This window comes from Anabrus simplex, chromosome 8, assembly GCF_040414725.1.
Source record: "Anabrus simplex isolate iqAnaSimp1 chromosome 8, ASM4041472v1, whole genome shotgun sequence".
In the NCBI taxonomy this organism is placed as follows: Eukaryota; Metazoa; Arthropoda; class Insecta; order Orthoptera; family Tettigoniidae; genus Anabrus; species Anabrus simplex.
The window spans coordinates 132,389,908-132,408,511 of NC_090272.1; the positions used below are offsets into that span (position 1 = coordinate 132,389,908).

At 39.4% G+C, this 18,604-nt stretch overlaps 1 protein-coding gene across 3 annotated transcripts in view; it reads left to right on the forward strand.

Annotated features, from left to right (window-relative positions):
• The window catches only part of LOC136879204 (glutathione S-transferase D7), a 310,220-nt gene that overhangs the window by 268,241 nt on the left and 23,375 nt on the right, over nucleotides 1-18,604 (forward strand). For all 3 annotated transcript variants that reach the window (XM_067152999.2, XM_067153001.2, XM_068228992.1), the window contains one exon: nucleotides 7,761-7,902. In XM_067152999.2, coding sequence (XP_067009100.1) covers nucleotides 7,761-7,902 — 142 coding nt within the window. The remainder of the gene's footprint in view (nucleotides 1-7,760; nucleotides 7,903-18,604) is intronic.

Below are 18,604 nucleotides of genomic sequence, written 5' to 3' on the forward strand. Positions count from 1 at the left end.
CAAAAACATAGAACACTGTCAGATTTCACTCTAATCTGAATAGCCTGGCTGTTAAGGGCTCAAGACAAAGCGATTTCTTTTTTTTTTTCAAAGATTAGAATTTTCAACACAGATCATAGTTCCAAAGAAAATTGGTGCTGATTAGGATAAAATGTATAGCTCACCACTAACGATGAGGCTGATTATTTCACTTATTCGTAATTTTCAGTGTTTCCGTGAATGCTGTTATTATGGTATAACATTTATTCGTTATATTTTGTTGTGTAAAGTCAATACAAACTGTATTATTACCAATAACTACCTTTTCTTCAGCAGTTTCTTAGTTGACAAAGAAACATCTCATCATCATGTTTCGACCACCTTTCTTTCACTAGTGATGCATATCTTAAGATTGTCGACAGTTATATATACGTATAAATCAAATTATTATTATTATTATTATTATTATTATTATTATTATTATTATTATTATTATTATTATTATTATTATTATTATTAGAGAGGTTCTCGATACTTCCGATATCTCGATACTCAAGTGTTTTATATACCAAACGATACTACCACAGATGAGTTCGATACTTTTTGATACTGTGGATGTATGTTGGGTATTCAGCCCAAAGGCTGGTTGGATCCTCAACAGGTTCACCATTAGCTGTCATAGATGGCTTAGGTGTCACTGAAGAGGCGTATTAGGGAAATGAGGAGTGAGGTAGTTTCCCGATGCTTTCCTCACTGAGCCAGAAGTTGCTATTGCACATCAGTCTGCCAAGCCCACTGAAATGCGTGCACCAACCGACCCTATGAGCGACATTTTCACACCATTCATAGCAGGGACTGGCTGCATAGGGAATGGCATTACTAGCGTCACTCATACCTCAGCCACTTTCATATTGTCAAAGCCAAGTATAAGACTGAGACAGGTCAATGAAAGTAACAATTTTATTCTAGCTCATACCAGAAGACATAGTGCACTGTAAACACTACATCCTGCCAGCAAAGGCCTTTTTTGATACTATATTAATATAATACTAAGATATTAATATTGCCAGCTTCTCTGATATAATGGGTTTTAAAATGGTAGCAGGAAGCACATGTCTCAAGCCATAAGTTTCAAAATAGCAGGTATAGCAAGAAACTTGGCTAATTTGTAGCTCCACTGATCCCATAACAAAAGGGACCTTCCTCCAAATTTCTGCAGATGTTCTGGTAAGAGTATTTCTGAAGTATAAATTGCTTTAAAAGTCATGTACCAGAGCAATACAACGTGCTGAATTGTAGCTTGAGGAAGATATTTTCGAACGTGATATTGTACTTATTTTCAGTTTGGATGGCTATGGAAAACACCACTCTCGGACTACACAACAACCTAGTTCTGAGTGTAACCAATAACAGAGACTTTCAGTAAATAAATCGTGCGTTCTATTTAAACTATCAAATCACAAGCAAGGAAGCAACTTATTTTTAAAATATCAGCGCCTGTAGCACGAAACATGATTTAGATTTTAGATTACTATCTTAAAATTTCAAGGCGGTTGTTATGTTGATGTGATAGAAGCCAATTCGTTTCGTAATCTGTCACTTTTGGATCCTTTCGGTGATAACCGTGCCATTTTCCGCATTTGTCAAAAGAGTTTCCCACGGGGAGGGAAACCTCACAACATTAGCAACCTGAAGAAGCATGACTCCTCAGTTCATAAAATTGTTTTTACTGAACATGAACATTCCAACAACAAAAAATAATCGAAAGGATGAAAGTGTAACTAGTGAAGGAAAGACAGTGAAAGAGCCTTTGCCGGTTCATTCCAACTCGAAACCTTGCGTCATCAAAATCATCACAATACTCAAATACTAGTCAGTCTACTCTCACATGAATAATTTAAACCACGAGATAATCGATCGAAGAAGGAAAATAACTTACGTGATATGCAAAGACAACAACAGGCCATGTATCACTGTAGAAGATAAAAGGATTTAAGCTGTTGATTTAGCTTGAACCTAGATACATTATGCGTAAGCGCATATCAAAGTACATCCTCACAGAACTGTATCAAAAAGTAAATAAGTAGTACAGCTGTTAATGATGGATTTGTGGACATCTACAGCAACCGACGACTATCTCAATATCAGCATTCACTTTGTAGACCAGGACTACAAATTTAGCATAACTATGTATAGAAGTGATACCATTTAAGACGAGAGACACACAGGTGACAATACTGCGTATCTCTTCAAGGATTGATTGATTGATTGATTGATTGATTGATTGATTGATTGATTGATTGATTGATTGATTGATTGATTGATTGATTGATTGATTGATTGATTGATTGATTGATTGATTGATTGATTGATTGATTGATTGATTGATTGATTGATTGATTGATTGATTGATTGATTGATTGATTGATTGATTGATTGATCCTAGCAATATTAAGCCCAGGTGACCTTCTCTTACATCTAACCACTTTAATACACTATTTACAGGAACTTGTTAACGACTATACATAAATATATCGTCGTTGCGCCTGCGAAAACCGCTATGTGATTATATTGTGGGAGAAATACTGACCGGCAGCACATATATCATAAGAGCGAGAATTTTTTGAAATTACTTACACAAATTGAACCTTATATGACAGAACCTTACCGGGCGAAGTTCCAAACGGAAATATTTCACATAGGGGTTTTTGTAGGTGCATCGACGATATAAATGCCTAAATTACGATAATATGTTAACTGAAATTATTAAGAGAATATATATAAATAGACAAGATATGAATATTGAGTTTTATCTCCTAAACATGCGGTTTCGCAGCTTAGAAGAAGAAAGACTACAACAACAATAGTTACTTCATTAGTTACTTCGTTACCATTATGATTGAACAAAATGTCCACGTCAGCGATGCGCGTCGTTGATGCACATAGCAATATAAATCTAAATTTCTGAATACAGTGAAATCTCGATACAACGATACCGCGCGGACAGAAGAGGGAGTTATCGTTATAAAGAAGGATTTATAATAACTGGTTCTCGTGTCAATTAATGAACACACTGACGTCTAAAAATGTAATCACATTAACTATCTGACACATCATGTCAATTTAATCCCCGGTGATATGAAGATTGCGACAACACAAACACACAAAAGAAATACGAAATGACAATACCTTACCTACGTCCAGCAAAGTATCTTAATATTGGACATGTAACAGTAAATTTTAACGTAGATTTACGTTCCTCGACGATGGGTACATGGAAAGAAAAATTTTAGACGCTTTTTGTGCTTGGGTAGAGCGCACATATTGCCGAGAATATTTAACTTACGGTAGTGTTAAATGTCTCCCAGATAAAAGATGATTCTACGTGTTGCGAAAAATAATTGAAAATAGTGCTTCAAAGTAAGCCAAAATTTATGCTAAATATATGACGTCACACGCATACTCTGTTATAAGATGGCGCTGTGCCGATTCGTGCGCTCAGCTGGAGGTTATCTGTCTTTGTGAATACATCGTGCTCATTTGTATAGAATAACAAATTGAATAATGAAATCTTACTTTTACTCATATTATTACTCAATAACTCATAAATAATGTATCTTATTCCTCATATCACAGACCCGTACTACACCGAGTTATAACCCACATTCCAATTAGTGTACCACGTTCTATTGAATAAAATGTATTATCCACATAATATTTGTCTTTTATTTCTAATAATTAAGTCTACGAAACCCTCAAAACCCCGCAGCCGTTACAATAGTGACAGCCTACCACCAATTGTTTGCACATAATTGTTGTTCACACTATACAGCCCTCCACTACCGTAAACTACTGTAGTTAAAGACATCTGAAATGACAGTCTGATTCACATTCCTCTTCACAGACAGAGAAACACACAAAGATCTAATTGCGTCGACATTTACAACAGTTCTTGGAAAATACGACAATGTGTGTCAATGTGTCCTTCTGGTATGCACAATAGCTAGATCTCAGCTGCCGAGTTCCCAGAGGTGCTCAACAAACCCACCCCACTGGTACGCACACAGCTCTTGATTGCTATGCGCTCAAACTATGTATGGCAGTAACAGATGTCCCTAATTATTTGCTTTTGTGCCTATATTATCGTAGTATCGGGAGGAAAGCACATCGACGGGATTTATCGTCAAATCGAGAGGAATTTTACAATGGAAAGATTGCCGAAACAGGAATACTTTTCGTCGTATCGGCAATCGTTGTTTGGATATTTCAACGTATACACATTACTATAGCTCGTACGGCAGAGATGAATGATAAATAAAATATTTGAAATTCGGCTTCCTTTCATTTTTTTATTTACACTTTTGGATAGAACCCTTATTTCCGGAGATATTCGGAATGAAGATATTTTAAACGCGAAATTCTTCGTTATCATTTCACGCATGAAAAGAACTTATGTAACATAAATGGTTGGAAATTATATTTTAGCCAACTCGATACAGATAATATTAATAGATAAATGTGATATTTCCTCTTCAACTCCCCTTAATATTACCACAGTCAGCGACACTAGCACCTCTAGCGGCGAGGTAGAGGCAACTTGCTAGCAAACAACAGGGAACAAATTACCACCACAGTCTAAAATGGTCATAACTTCTGAACCATTCATGCAAATAATGTCCGGATAAGGTTATTGTAATCAAAATCAAAATCAAAATCTCTTTATTTGCAAATGAGGTGTCTACCTCGGTGGCAAATGGTACACTAAAATACATTATTGTCAAGCACTAAATTTTAAATTAACAGGAGACGAAGAAAATTTTCCTAGAATACAATATTATACAATTTACGCTAATAATTTTTTCTATTAAACACACACATCAACCTTAATAAATTTATATTGTTTACAAAATTCTACTTATAATATCTTACAAACATAGTCAACTCATATACAGTACGGTATGTGAAATTACTTCTAATAATACTATACAGCTGGTATAAGATTAAAATTAACATTGAATTTATTTACATATTTATATTTTACCCATTTTGGAACCTAAGTAGCATAACGACCTGCTGCGTCTTAACCAGAGCCCCTTTTGCCACCACTTTTCAGAGTTCCTGAAGGGCCTTCACAGCTACCGTAGCGGTCCCAGGGCCCTCGAAGTGGAGGAGGTCAAACAATTTATTTCGATGAGGAGTTCGAGGATAATATCGAAATATTTATTTAATCCTATGGAGTTATGTTTCTTCACCGCGGACTATAACATAAAATCGCTTCTAGAGGCCAACCGGTTCGAAATAGGTATATACCATCGCGCACTTTTTTGTAGAGGTTTTTATGCTCTACAATTCGTACGCTTACACTTGGGGTCTATCGTTGACGGTTCAGGCAGCGTAAGCCAGGAAAGCAAGTGACCCAGCATGGTAGAGCGCTGGCCTTCTTAGACCAACTTGGCAGGTTCGATGTCGGTCGGTCGGTCACTTGCTTTCTTGGCTTATGTTGCCTGAACCGTCAACGATAGACCCCAAGCGTAAGCGTACGAATTGTAGAGCATAGAAACCTCTACAAGAAAGTCCTCGATGGTATATACTTATTCCGAACCGGTTGCCCTCTAAAAAAAGCGATTTTATGTTATAGTCCGCGGTAAAGAAAAATAACTCTTTAAGATTAAATAAAATATTTCGATATTATCCTCGAACTCCTCATCAAAATAAATTGTTTGACCTCCTCCACTATTTCATAATGCTATAATGCTATTTGTTTTACGTCCCACTAACTACTCTTTTACGGTTTTCGGAGACGCCGAGGTGCCGGAATTTAGTCCCGCAGGAGTTCTTTTACGTGCCAGTAAATCTACCGACACGAGGCTGGCGTATTTGAGCACTTTCAAATACCACCGGACTGAGCCAGGATCGAACCTGCCAAGTTGGGGTCAGAAGGCCAGCGCCTTAACCGTCTGAGCCACTCAGCCCGGCCACTATTTCATAAGGATTACAATAACCTTGTCAGTACATTATTTTCATGAATGGTTCAGAAGTCATCACCATTTTACACTGTAGTGGTAATTCGTTCCCTGTTGTCTGCTAACAAGTTGCCTCTACCTCGCCGCTTGGAGCGCTGTAGTCGCCTCGGATGAAAAATATCATCAGAGCTTCGCGGCTGTTTTATTAGACTGTGATATTACTACGCCACTGTATACTAATCAGCCAATAATCTCTTCTTATTTTTACACCACACAATGTTAGTCGACCTTCTTTCTCCTTTCTTTCAAAAGGCTAAGTCTGAAAATCATAGTAACTCCCAAACTACGTTTAAAATTTAATTTATAATATATTTATAATATTTACATTATATAATATAAAATATTATTTATAATACATTTAATAATTAATAATAACAACCTGGTTATCTTTGAACTTGAATAACTAGTCCACTTGAGACTAATCAATAGAATCCATCCAAACGTTGATATATTTTAGTATAACAAAAATTACAATTACTTCTTCCTATACCGAACGTATTGGTCGTGTACATAGGAGCGCGTAGCTGTAAGCTTGAATCTGGGAGATGGTGGATTCGACCCTCACTGTCGGCAGCCCTGAAGATGGTTTCCCGTGGTTTCCCATTTTGACACCAAGCAAATGCTCGGGCTGCACCTTACTTAAGACCACGGCCGCTCCTTTCTCACTCCTAGCCCTTTTCTATCCCATCGTCGTCATTAGACCTATCTGTGCCAATGCGACGTAAGACAATTTGTAATAATAACAACTTCTACATGCAACTCTGTGCTTCCCAAAATCAGTATTATTTAATAGATATGAAGAAATTTAAAATAATCCGCATGCTGAATAACTTGTAAATTATATCCTAAGTGAAATGTACTGCTTTTTTAATTTTTAAGTATTATAATTTTACGGTTTTTTTAGTTAAGAATAGCATTGTGATGTGATACCTGCTATGTTTCATGCTGTTTCTAACCTTGTTTGTGTGTCACTGAAAAGTAATTTAAAGCATATTCTTATTAATGTTTTCCATATATATAACAATTATTGTTAACATTGCAATTGGGACCCATGACCTGTTACGTTTATAATATATTTAATAATAAAAACCTGGATATCCTTGACTTGAATACCGAGTTACAAGAAATTTTGCTGAGCCGTTTCAATGTACATCCATTGTTATAGCTCGTACGGAAGAGATGAAACAGATATAAAATATTTGAGATAGCCTCCTTTCATTTTTGGATAGGATCGTTACTTCCGGATACTGTAACAAGCAAACAATTAAAAAACAATAATAATAATAATGCTACTTGCTTTACGTCCCACTAACTACTTTTACGGTCTTCGGAGACGCCAAGGTGCCGGAATTTTGTCCCGCAGGAGTTCTTTTTACGTGCCAGTAAATCTACCGACACGAGGATGACATATTTGGACACCTTCAAATATCACCGGACTGAGCCAGGATCGAACCTGCCAAGTTGGGGTCAGAAGGCCAGCGCCTCAACCGTCTAAGCCACTCATCCCGACAACAAACAAACAAACAAACAAACAAGCGAACAGACAGACAAAAATTGAACTACATCTAAACCCATACCTAATCCGAGACAAAAACGAAATATGAGACAAAACTCAGAAGTATACTGACAAAATTATAATTTTATTTATATAGATAATTCCATGTGAGATATATCATTCTGTTTGTTCTATATTTTATAAATATACTGACGCAACTGCACGAAAATAAAACTTAGAAAGTAATTCCCTTCTTGTTTCAGTCGCGTTATCAACTCTTACTTGGTCACCAAGTTCGGTTGTAACAGTACTCTCATCCCTGCAGACCTGAAGGTGCAGGCTACTATGGAACGACTCCTCCACTTCGATATCGGCACTCTTTATCCCAGCATGATCAATTACTACGTAAGTATGTATATGGGAAGAAGTGAGCATTGCGACTAATATCAGAGTAAAACAAAAATCGTACGTACTCACGAGCGAGGTGTAATACAGAAGATTTTCGGGTAAATCCACAATATTTAGAGAATGACGTATTTTGAACATTATTGTCAAAATACCAGGGCTAAGTTTTAATCAAAGAACTTTTTCCAATAAAATAACTGCTGGATATTACTAGGTAATATTTTTATTCCATTCTACATACCTTCAGATGCTTTTCCACATACTTTATTTATTTATTTTATTTATTACAATAGATCATTCAAATTAGAAAAATTACAAAAATGAACAATGGATTTTTAAATATGGTATATATACATATCAGAATTAGATTCTACCGAAGCTACAGTTACTGGCTAGTAATTCTATAAGTGAGAGCTAAATATTTGTGTGCAGCACAAGCATATTCCAATAGGTAACGTGCATGATTAATAGTACAAAACAAAATTCCCAAGTTTAGGGACAATTGGTATCCATTTAGACTACTGGCAAATATTGTAAAATGAATAGCATTTCCCTTTATATAAGATTGATGTTTGTGAAGGTAGTCAAAGTAAATTCACTGAATTCGGTAGGATAAGTCTCGTAAGGACATTGAGAGATCCATGCCGTGGTTTTCTGAATACATCACGAATGCAGCACACATCCTTACTAATAACAAATTTGATATTTTGTTTCAAACGATTAGAATTTTCGGTGAGATAAGCTTATAGTGTGATTATCAACAAATAGGGTCAAACAAACGTTCCTCTATTGCGGAGTTAATTTGAAAGATTTCTGTTTCTCACATGGTCAGCTCTACGTAGCTTTCTCACGTGTCGGACAAGCAGAAAATCTGTTTGTGCATGCGCCAGACGAAAAGATATCAAATGTAGTGAATAAGAATGTATTTTTATGAAATTACTTAGTATGTAAGATATTTATGCACCTCTAAAAAAGAATAAAAATAAAAGAAAGAACAGAAAAAAGCGGTCTTTTAATGCAAGTCTTCTGTATTATATAGAGAAAACCGCACAGATGTACAAGAAAACCCAGCGAAGCGGGTTGTCTTAAGCTAGTTACACATAAACGCACACGCGACTTAAATATTTCCAATGCCTTAACACTATGACTAGTGATGGGAAACGCTCTCGCTCGAGACTCTCGAGACTGACGTCACAGATCTCGAGACCGATCCTCCTGTGCTGCAATCTGTGTGACGTGCCATTAACTACGAGTGTAAGCTTGATAGTATATCAGCAGTTACTGCGTGAAATATCGTGCTCATATGGAAACGTGTGTGCCGATAAATTTTGTCAAAAACCTAGAAAAGTACTGCATGTTCGACTGTGATCCCCTTATTACGATTAACGAAAGTGAAAATAGAATGTCCGTATTTAATCACGACTTATATGAGGTTGGCATCTTAGCTGAATAACCCTGCATAATTTATGAATAACTGTAGATAGGGCGTACACCTACCTGGATATTTCGCAATTGTTGTCGACAGGATAGCTTCTTGTGATGCAGGGCGGGTCGGAGGTGTTCTCTGTGACGATTTCTCTTCAGTGATATTATGTGTGTTTCAGTGCCGGATCATCTCACAAGTATATCTGCTGACATATTTTACTTCTTTTGAATAAACAACACAGCGGGCTATGCTTTGTGGCATGTCATCAAAATAACTTACATCCACGACTTACGTTGCGTTTCGGATATTGTCGCGTACAGTTAGACACAATTACACATGGCACCGTCATATAGACTACCAAAGAACCTAATTATGACGCGAATACTCTGTAACACAGTAAGGAATTACTTCCTTCGTCACCAAAATAAACACAATCAGTGGTTATGTGATATTGAACGTGGGATCTGATAACGATGTACACTTACCTGTAGAGCCAACGGCCGTAGCCGTGTTGAAACACCGGATCCCGCGAGATCTCCGAAGTTAAGCAACATTAGGCGTGGTCAAGATTTGGATGGGTTGCCACGCGCTGTTGGTGGGGGTGGGGGGGGTGGGTAAGGGAATGGAGGAGCGGAAAGGAACTGGCCACTCTACTGCACGTAAACTCCGGCTCAGGCATACCTCTGCGAAGGTTCGGACCTGCCTTCGGGCAGAACACACCCTTACCTTACCTTTACCTTACCGGTAGAAAGAAAAACTCAGGCATTTTAGATTACACGTTCCACTCGTGCGTAATGGTGGTTGCATATGCAGCAAGGCGTATCTTGCCCCGTCTCGAGTTCGAAAAATGTACGCCTCTAGTATCCAGGTAGGTGTACTTACAGTAGCCGTCATTTTCTGTACTTAGCCTACTCATTCGTGTACTTACCGCTGCATACAATGCCAGAATGCGTATCCTTTATAACTATGTTATGTGTTGTTTGTTGTTTGAGTCATCAGTCCATAGACTGGTTTGATGCAGCCCTCCAAGCCACCCTATCCTGTGCTAACCTTTTCATTTCTACGTAACTACTGCATCCTACATCTGTTCTAATCTGCTTGTCATATTCATACCTTGGTCTACCCCTACCGTTCTTACCACCTACACTTCCTTCAAAAACCAACTGAACAAGTCCTGGGTGTCTTAAGATATGTCCTATCATTCTATCTCTTCTTCTCGTCAAATTTAGCCAAATCGATCTCCTCTCACCAATTCGATTCAGTATCTCTTTTTCGTGATTCGATCTATCCATCTCACCTTCAGCATTCTTCTGTAACACCACATTTCAAAAGCTTCTATTCTCTTTCTTTCTGAGCTAGTTACCGTCCATGTTTCACTTCCATACAATGCCACGCTCCACACGAAAGTCTTCAAAAACATCTTTCTAATTCCGATATCAATATTTGAAGTGAGCAAATTTCTTTTCTTAAGAAAGCTCTTCCTTGCTTGTGCTAGCCTGCATTTTATGTCCTCCTTACTTCTGCCATCGATAGTTATTTTACTACCCAAGTAACAATATTCATCTACTTCCTTTAAGACTTCATTTCCTAATCTAATATTTCCTGCATCACCTGCCTTCGTTCGACTGCACTCCATTACTTTTGTTTTGGACTTATTTATTTTCATCTTGTACTCCTTACCCAAGACTTCATCCATACCATTCAGCAAATTCTCTAGATCTTCTGCAGTCTCAGATAAAATAACAATATCATCGGCAAATCTCAAGGTTTTGATTTCCTCTCCTTGGACTGTGATTCCCTTTCCAAATTTCTCTTTGATTTCCTTTACTGCCTGTTCTACGTAAACATTGAAAAGGAGCGGGGACAAACTGCAACCTTGCCTCACTCCTTTCTGGATTGCTGCTTCCTTTTCAAAGCCCTCGATTCTTATCACTGCAGACTGATTTTTATACAGATTGTAGATAATTCTTCGTTCTCGGTATCTGATCCCTATCATCTTCAGAATCATAAATAGCTTGGTCCAATCAACATTATGGAATGCCTTTTCTAGATCTACGAACGCCATGTACGTGGGCTTGTCCTTCTTGTTATATTATGTTATACTGCGTCAAAATAGACCTCGGTAGAAATGAGAAAAATTAACACCCTTGTCACTTGTTGACACGTATTTACATAATGGAGAATGCTCGTGGTTGGTTATTCATATACTCGGCACAAACAACATTCAGCTCCTTCTGGGCGACAGCCATAAATGCAGATCATTGATTGATTGATTGATTGATTGATTGATTGATTGATTGATTGATTGATTGATTGATTGATTGATTGATTGATTGATTGATTGATTGATTGATTGATTGATTGATTGATTGATTGATTGATTGATTGATTGATTGATTGATTGATTGATTGATTGATTGATTGATTTCGGGGTTTTCCATTTTCACCAGCCAAATGCTGGGCTGTACCTTAATTAAGGCCACGGCCGCTTCCTTCGAACTCCTAGGCCTTTCCTCTCCCATCGTCTCCGTACGACCTAACTATGTCGGTACGACGTAAATCATATTATGAAAAGTTATTGCATTCTCCACAACTTCAAGTAAACGATGTACTACGATGTTATATGATAATGATTTCACGAACCATGTAAGGCGGTAAAATAGTACATTGTCTTTTGCATCCTCCTCTGCCTACCGTAGCCACAATCCAAGATTAGGTCCTTATTGTTTTAAGATTCAGTGGAAGATTCATAGGTATATTTCATATTTTCTGGCTACTGCAAACTGACGAGCATTATACGGCAGCTTTATGTGATAGATTCAAGTCCTGCGAACGGAATTCGTTGTGAAAATTCTATAAATTACCAAGGTTCAATAATTTCTTATGTATAGTCATAACGGAAGTGTAAGTTTCAAGGCAAATGAACGGTCTTCCGGAGTTCAGTATATTTTCTGTTACTTTTCTCACTTTCTATTTCACCAGTTTTAATTTTAGTCTTTGCTCCCAGCTATTGTTGTGATAGGCCATTTGTGCTTTTAAATACTACTTGTGATATGGATTGAGTTCAGAGGATAACAGCAATAGCGATTCCAAATAAACACTTCGGTGACGTCATTGTCGGTAGGAATACAGAAAAGTTGTTCATTGTCACGCTCGTAACACCAGAGATGGATTGTTTCTTCTTGCTTTAAACCTGATTAATATTTTTAAACGTTTCTTTAATAATGAGGGAGTGTCAACCGGGTGAACGTCCTTCACCACTGACTCAAACAACAAATAACTCTACGGTATTGTGTAAACACCTCAGTCAAACGACAGGGAGAATAACAGACAGGCTGTTTTCTTATATATGATGGTTCTGATATTTAAATGAAATGAGTAAAAACTGGAATCACAGATAATACACTGACTGACAGAGCAAATGCAACACCAAGAAGGAGTGGTTCGAAAGGGATGAAAGTTGGGGAAAAACAGAGACGGCACGGACGAATAATTCATGTTTATTTCAAACCGATATGCAGGTTACACAATGCGCACGGCATCGACTCAGTAGGATGTAGGACCACCGCGAGCGGCGATGCACGCAGAAACACGTCGAGGTACAGAGTCAATAAGAGTGCGGATGGTGTCCTGATGGATGGTTCTCAATTCTCTGTCAACCATTTGCCACAGTTGGTCGTCCGTACGAGGCTGGGGCAGAGTTTGCAAACGGCGTCCAATGAGATCCCGCACGTGTTCGATTGGTGAGAGATCCGGAGAGTAGGCTGGCCACGGAAGCATCTGTACACCTCGTAGAGCCTGTTGGGAGATGCGAGCAGTGTGTGGGCGGGCATTATCCTGCTGAAACAGAGCATTGGGCAGCCCCTGAAGGTACGGGAGTGCCACCGGCCGCAGCACATGCTGCACGTAGCGGTGGGCATTTAACGTGCCTTGAATACGCACTAGAGGTGACGTGGAATCATACGCAATAGCGCCCCAAACCATGATGCCGCGTTGTCTAGCGGTAGGGCGCTCCACAGTTACTGCCGGATTTGACCTTTCTCCACGCCGACACCACACTCGTCTGCGGTGACTATCACTGACAGAACAGAAGCGTGACTCATCGGAGAACACGACGTTCCGCCATTCCCTCATCCAAGTCGCTCTAGCCCGGCACCATGCCAGGCGTGCACGTCTATGCTGTGGAGTCAATGGTAGTCTTCTGAGCGGACGCCGGGAGTGCAGGCCTCCTTCAACCAATCGACGGGAAATTGTTCTGGTCGATATTGGAACAGCCAGGGTGTCTTGCACATGCTGAAGAATGGCGGTTGACGTGGCGTGCGGGGCTGCCACCGCTTGGCGGCGGATGCGCCGATCCTCGCGTGCTGACGTCACTCGGGCTGCGCCTGGACCCCTCGCACGTGCCACATGTCCCTGCGCCAACCATCTTCGCCACAGGCGCTGCACCGTGGACACATCCCTATGGGTATCGGCTGCGATTTGACGAAGCGACCAACCTGCCCTTCTCAGCCCGATCACCATACCCCTCGTAAAGTCGTCTGTCTGCTGGAAATGCCTCCGTTGACGGCGGCCTGGCATTCTTAGCTATACACGTGTCCTGTGGCACACGACAACACGTTCTACAATGACTGTCGGCTGAGAAATCACGGTACGAAGTGGGCCATTCGCCAACGCCGTGTCCCATTTATCGTTCGCTACGTGCGCAGCACAGCGGCGCATTTCACATCATGAGCATACCTCAGTGACGTCAGTCTACCCTGCAATTGGCATAAAGTTCTGACCACTCCTTCTTGGTGTTGCATTTGCTCTGTCAGTCAGTGTATTTTTTGCGGATGTCATATTGTATAGAGAAATACAAAGTTACAGGGTGTTGAGTGACTGCAAGAAGACCTCGACTATGTCTTGAGAGGGACAGCGGACAATGGCATGATTGTAAACGGGGAGAAAGGTTAGGTTGTAAGTTTCACCAAGAGGAAAAGTCCCCTCCGTTTCAAATTACAGTGTTGGAGTGGAAGTACCTTATGAGTAGGGACCTAAAAAATTAGTATCTGTTTGTTTCAAAATTAGCATCTATTTTTTCCAAAATTAGCATAAATTTTTCCAAAATTAGCATCTATTTACAAAGTTAAAATAATAGCATGGTATTATTAATTTTAAGGACTCCAAGTTTATGAAGTGCAATTATTGTAGTTGGTTCACACACAATACATATTCGTTGTTCAAACGAAATCATTGTCAGTACTTCGGCATTGCTGTTTTTCAAACTGCACCGTCTGTCTGTAACCACTGTGCTCGACATCTACATTGTTCGTTGGGGTCCACAACAACTCAAGACAGTATTTATCAAATATGCTGAACTCTGTCTGAACTACAGTTAATTCAAGCATGACATCACATTTTTCACTTTCTTTCAGCTGGGTTTGAACTGCATGTTTCAGAAAACAGTAACCAGACCAGATATCGTTTCGTGAGAGATCTGTTACTCCAAACAATTTCTCAAGCTCATCTAATTTATCAGTGTTATTCAAAATTATATTTTTTGGATACAAAACTTGACAAATTGACACCAAATGTTTATGTTTGGGGTCATTAGCTTTCAATGTGGCTAACTTGCACTGTGAAGAATGAGCAGCTTTGACAAATGTGTCTCTACATACAGACTACTGTAGAGGAGTGAGCTTAATCAAAGCATCATTAGTTGCCGCAGAAAAATTCCCCTCACAAATGAAGGTAAAACTGGCTTCAAGGTTATGCAGTTTGGGGTAAAGGAGATGAGAGGTAGGATACAGAGACCCTTCAAGTTCAGTAAGGAGGTCAACCAATCCAGCTGCATGATCTGCGACAAAGAAACATGTGGGAGTGAAGCCTATTTACTTCTCGGTCACTCAGATCAATCAGTACTTAATACCACAGTTGTTGATGTCCTTCATGTCAGACATCTAGAAATATGTAACAACATCAGTAAAGTAAGCACTCAAATAGAAGACAGCCTGAAACCAGCTATTCCATCACGCTATGACAGGTGCATAAAAAAGCTTTGCTTCCTTTGAAGCACCATACTTTGATGTTAAGAATTGTAAATAATTATAAATATATTTTCACTTTCTTGTGTTCAAAAATGCAGACTTTACCATCGCAACCACGTGATTTAAATCTGCCATCACTGCTACCCAACTACTGCCAACCAAGCTGATCGTATGTGCCCAGCACTGTACGTGTATTAAATGATCCCCTTTGACCACACTTAATGTTTCGTAACACCGGGTCATGTACGGGGCACTGTCACTAACAAACCCCTTAACTGCACCATATGGTACACTATAACTGCGCAGAGCTTCTAAAACAAGACGACAACAGTTTGTAGCATTTCCTGCATCAAGATAGTTCACAGAAACAACGTGCAGCTCTCTTTTCGATCCGGCTGGGACTTGGAATATGATGATAACACAACGGCCCATTCTATCCGTAGTTTCATCACAGAGTATGTTGAAGTTCTTCCCCAATAGAGCCCCTGCTGTTCTTTTCTGGTGGTCAGATGCAACTTCTAGAAAGGAAGAAAGACCTCAAATTATAACAAAATAATTTAAAATGACTGGATCAATTGGGTACGGGTAAGATAGTTCGATATGGAAATCAAACTCAAATTCGGTATCCTTCAATTTGCGCGTGGTTTCGATGTCGCATTATCTAAACCGTACCCGATCAATGAAATCGAAACTTACCCGGTAAATATACTTCACGTAGCGTTCCCACACATGGAAGCTCTACATTTACAAATTCAGTAATCCAGGCTCTTTGCTTTCCAGCTTTTCCAGAGGTATATTTGCTCTGGAAAATATCTCAACACTGTGCGTTTCGAGAAGTTATCTCTGGAAATTTTTCGTCGTTTACAAATTTCTAACTGTGTAAGCACAGAAGATTGCTTTCTTTGAGACTTACTAGCAGCAAGAGTTGAACTTTCGTTATCGCGTCGCTTACCCACGTGTTTTTCAGATTTAACATGTTTCACAATGCTATCCTTATTTTGCCACCCAACTCGCCAATTACAATACTTGCAAAAACACTGTCACTGAATCGGTGGCATTTAAACCATCCTTTGGATATTGCTGAGCCCTTTCGTGCGCAGTTTTTGTCGTGTGCCCCATAACCTAAACGATCGCTCGACTTTCTACTCTGCACTAGTTTCATTTTGAACAACAGGAAAACAACGCTGCGTCTACCTCGTTATTTCCGTGACACTCGATTCCGTGATTTCGATAATAATCGATACAGATCTTTTCTTTACTAGGGGCTTTACGTCGCACCGACACAGATAGGTCTTATGGCGACGACGGGATAGGAAAGGCCTAGGAGTTGGAAGGAAGCGGCCGTGGCCTTAATTAAGGTACAGCCCCAGCATTTGCCTGGTGTGAAAATGGGAAACCACGGAAAACCATCTTCAGGGCTGGCGATAGTGGGATTCGAACCTACTATCTCCCGGATGCAAGCTCACAGCCGCGCGCCTCTACGCGCACGGCCAACTCGCCCGGTGATACAGATCTTATTGCCCTTGCTATTCCCATTGTAAATATCGATTAAAGTCAGCAAGCAGCAATCGATCGGCTACTTTTCTTCATCGATCGGAACGGTCGAAAGATTTATGCATCATAGTTTGAGTATTTCTGACGATTTTGCTGAAATTTTCGCCAGTAAAACAGCACATTTTCGCAGAATTTGCACCAAAATCGCATATTCATGCTGATTTCGCATTGTGGGTCACAATTCGCATTTTGTCGCACTTCTCTTTATGCGTAAAAATGGATTTTATTCCACATTAGAATTGCCGTAGAGCACAAGATTCAAAAATTCGCATTTATCGCAAATGCGATTTTTTTAGGTCCCTACTTATGAGTAACACTGTAAACACCTAAGTGTTAATATAACGAAAGGTCCTTTTTTACCGTTTGCTTTACGTCGCACCGACCTGGTGGCGTTGAAATTATTGAGGAAATGCTGGCTTCGGTAGCGAGTGGGACACTCTTTACGTGGTGATGGCAGTATACCAGATCGATTTGATAAATATTTACAATCATCATCTGTTCTTGTCAGAGGAAGCGCTATTGCACTCCGAGTTGAGCTACGATATAAGTAATGGGACGTACAGTATTTACTCTGCGCTAAAATGTAGGGGCATAAACAAGATATAAATGCTGGACGGGATAGAATGAAAGAAGAGGAATCCATAGAAGAATTTGGCAGAGAGAATAATGAGAACAGATGTATTACGCTCATAACAACGCAGCAAATAGCGCATATCGTAGAGGAATGCTATAATGGCACGACGCCCGGTGCGTTTATACCAACACCTCCAGATGCGAGAAGCAGCTGGGAATAAGTACTACTGTCGATTTGCGTCAGAGAAGTGACGATGTCTTTAAGTCATCATGAAAGACATCAGCATATAAATAAATATACGAAACTTATGAAATAGCTTCAAAAACATTAGGACGTTAGAACCGCCTTCAAGAATACTTAGTAGCAAATCCTCATTTCGTGTTTGTAGATTCCGGAACAAGCTTAGATCAGCCGTTAATTCCATATATAAACCGCAGTTGAAACATGACACGTGCACGCAAATTGTGGAGGAGGGGAAAGAGCCATCCAAATACAACACAAGCAAATTCATGTTTCTCAAGATATAAATTAAGTAGAGAGAATAATGAGAACAGATGTATTACGCTCATAACAACGCAGCAAATAGCGCATATCGTAGAGGAATGCTATAATGGCACGACGCCCGGTGCGTTTATACCAACACCTCCAGATGCGAGAAGCAGCTGGGAATAAGTACTACTGTCGATTTGCGTCAGAGAAGTGACGATGTCTTTAAGTCATCATGAAAGACATCAGCATATAAATAAATATACGAAACTTATGAAATAGCTTCAAAAACATTAGGACGTTAGAACCGCCTTCAAGAATACTTAGTAGCAAATCCTCATTTCGTGTTTGTAGATTCCGGAACAAGCTTAGATCAGCCGTTAATTCCATATATAAACCGCAGTTGAAACATGACACGTGCACGCAAATTGTGGAGGAGGGGAAAGAGCCATCCAAATACAACACAAGCAAATTCATGTTTCTCAAGATATAAATTAAGTATTCCCGGTTTGTTGGGAATGCAGAAAATGTTCTTTCTTTACTATAGTAGATGTTGCGTAAGTGTTGGTAAGGCGCATAGAGCTTCTTTGAATGCAGAATGAATTATTTTCGATGGCCACTATGAAATATGCTCTT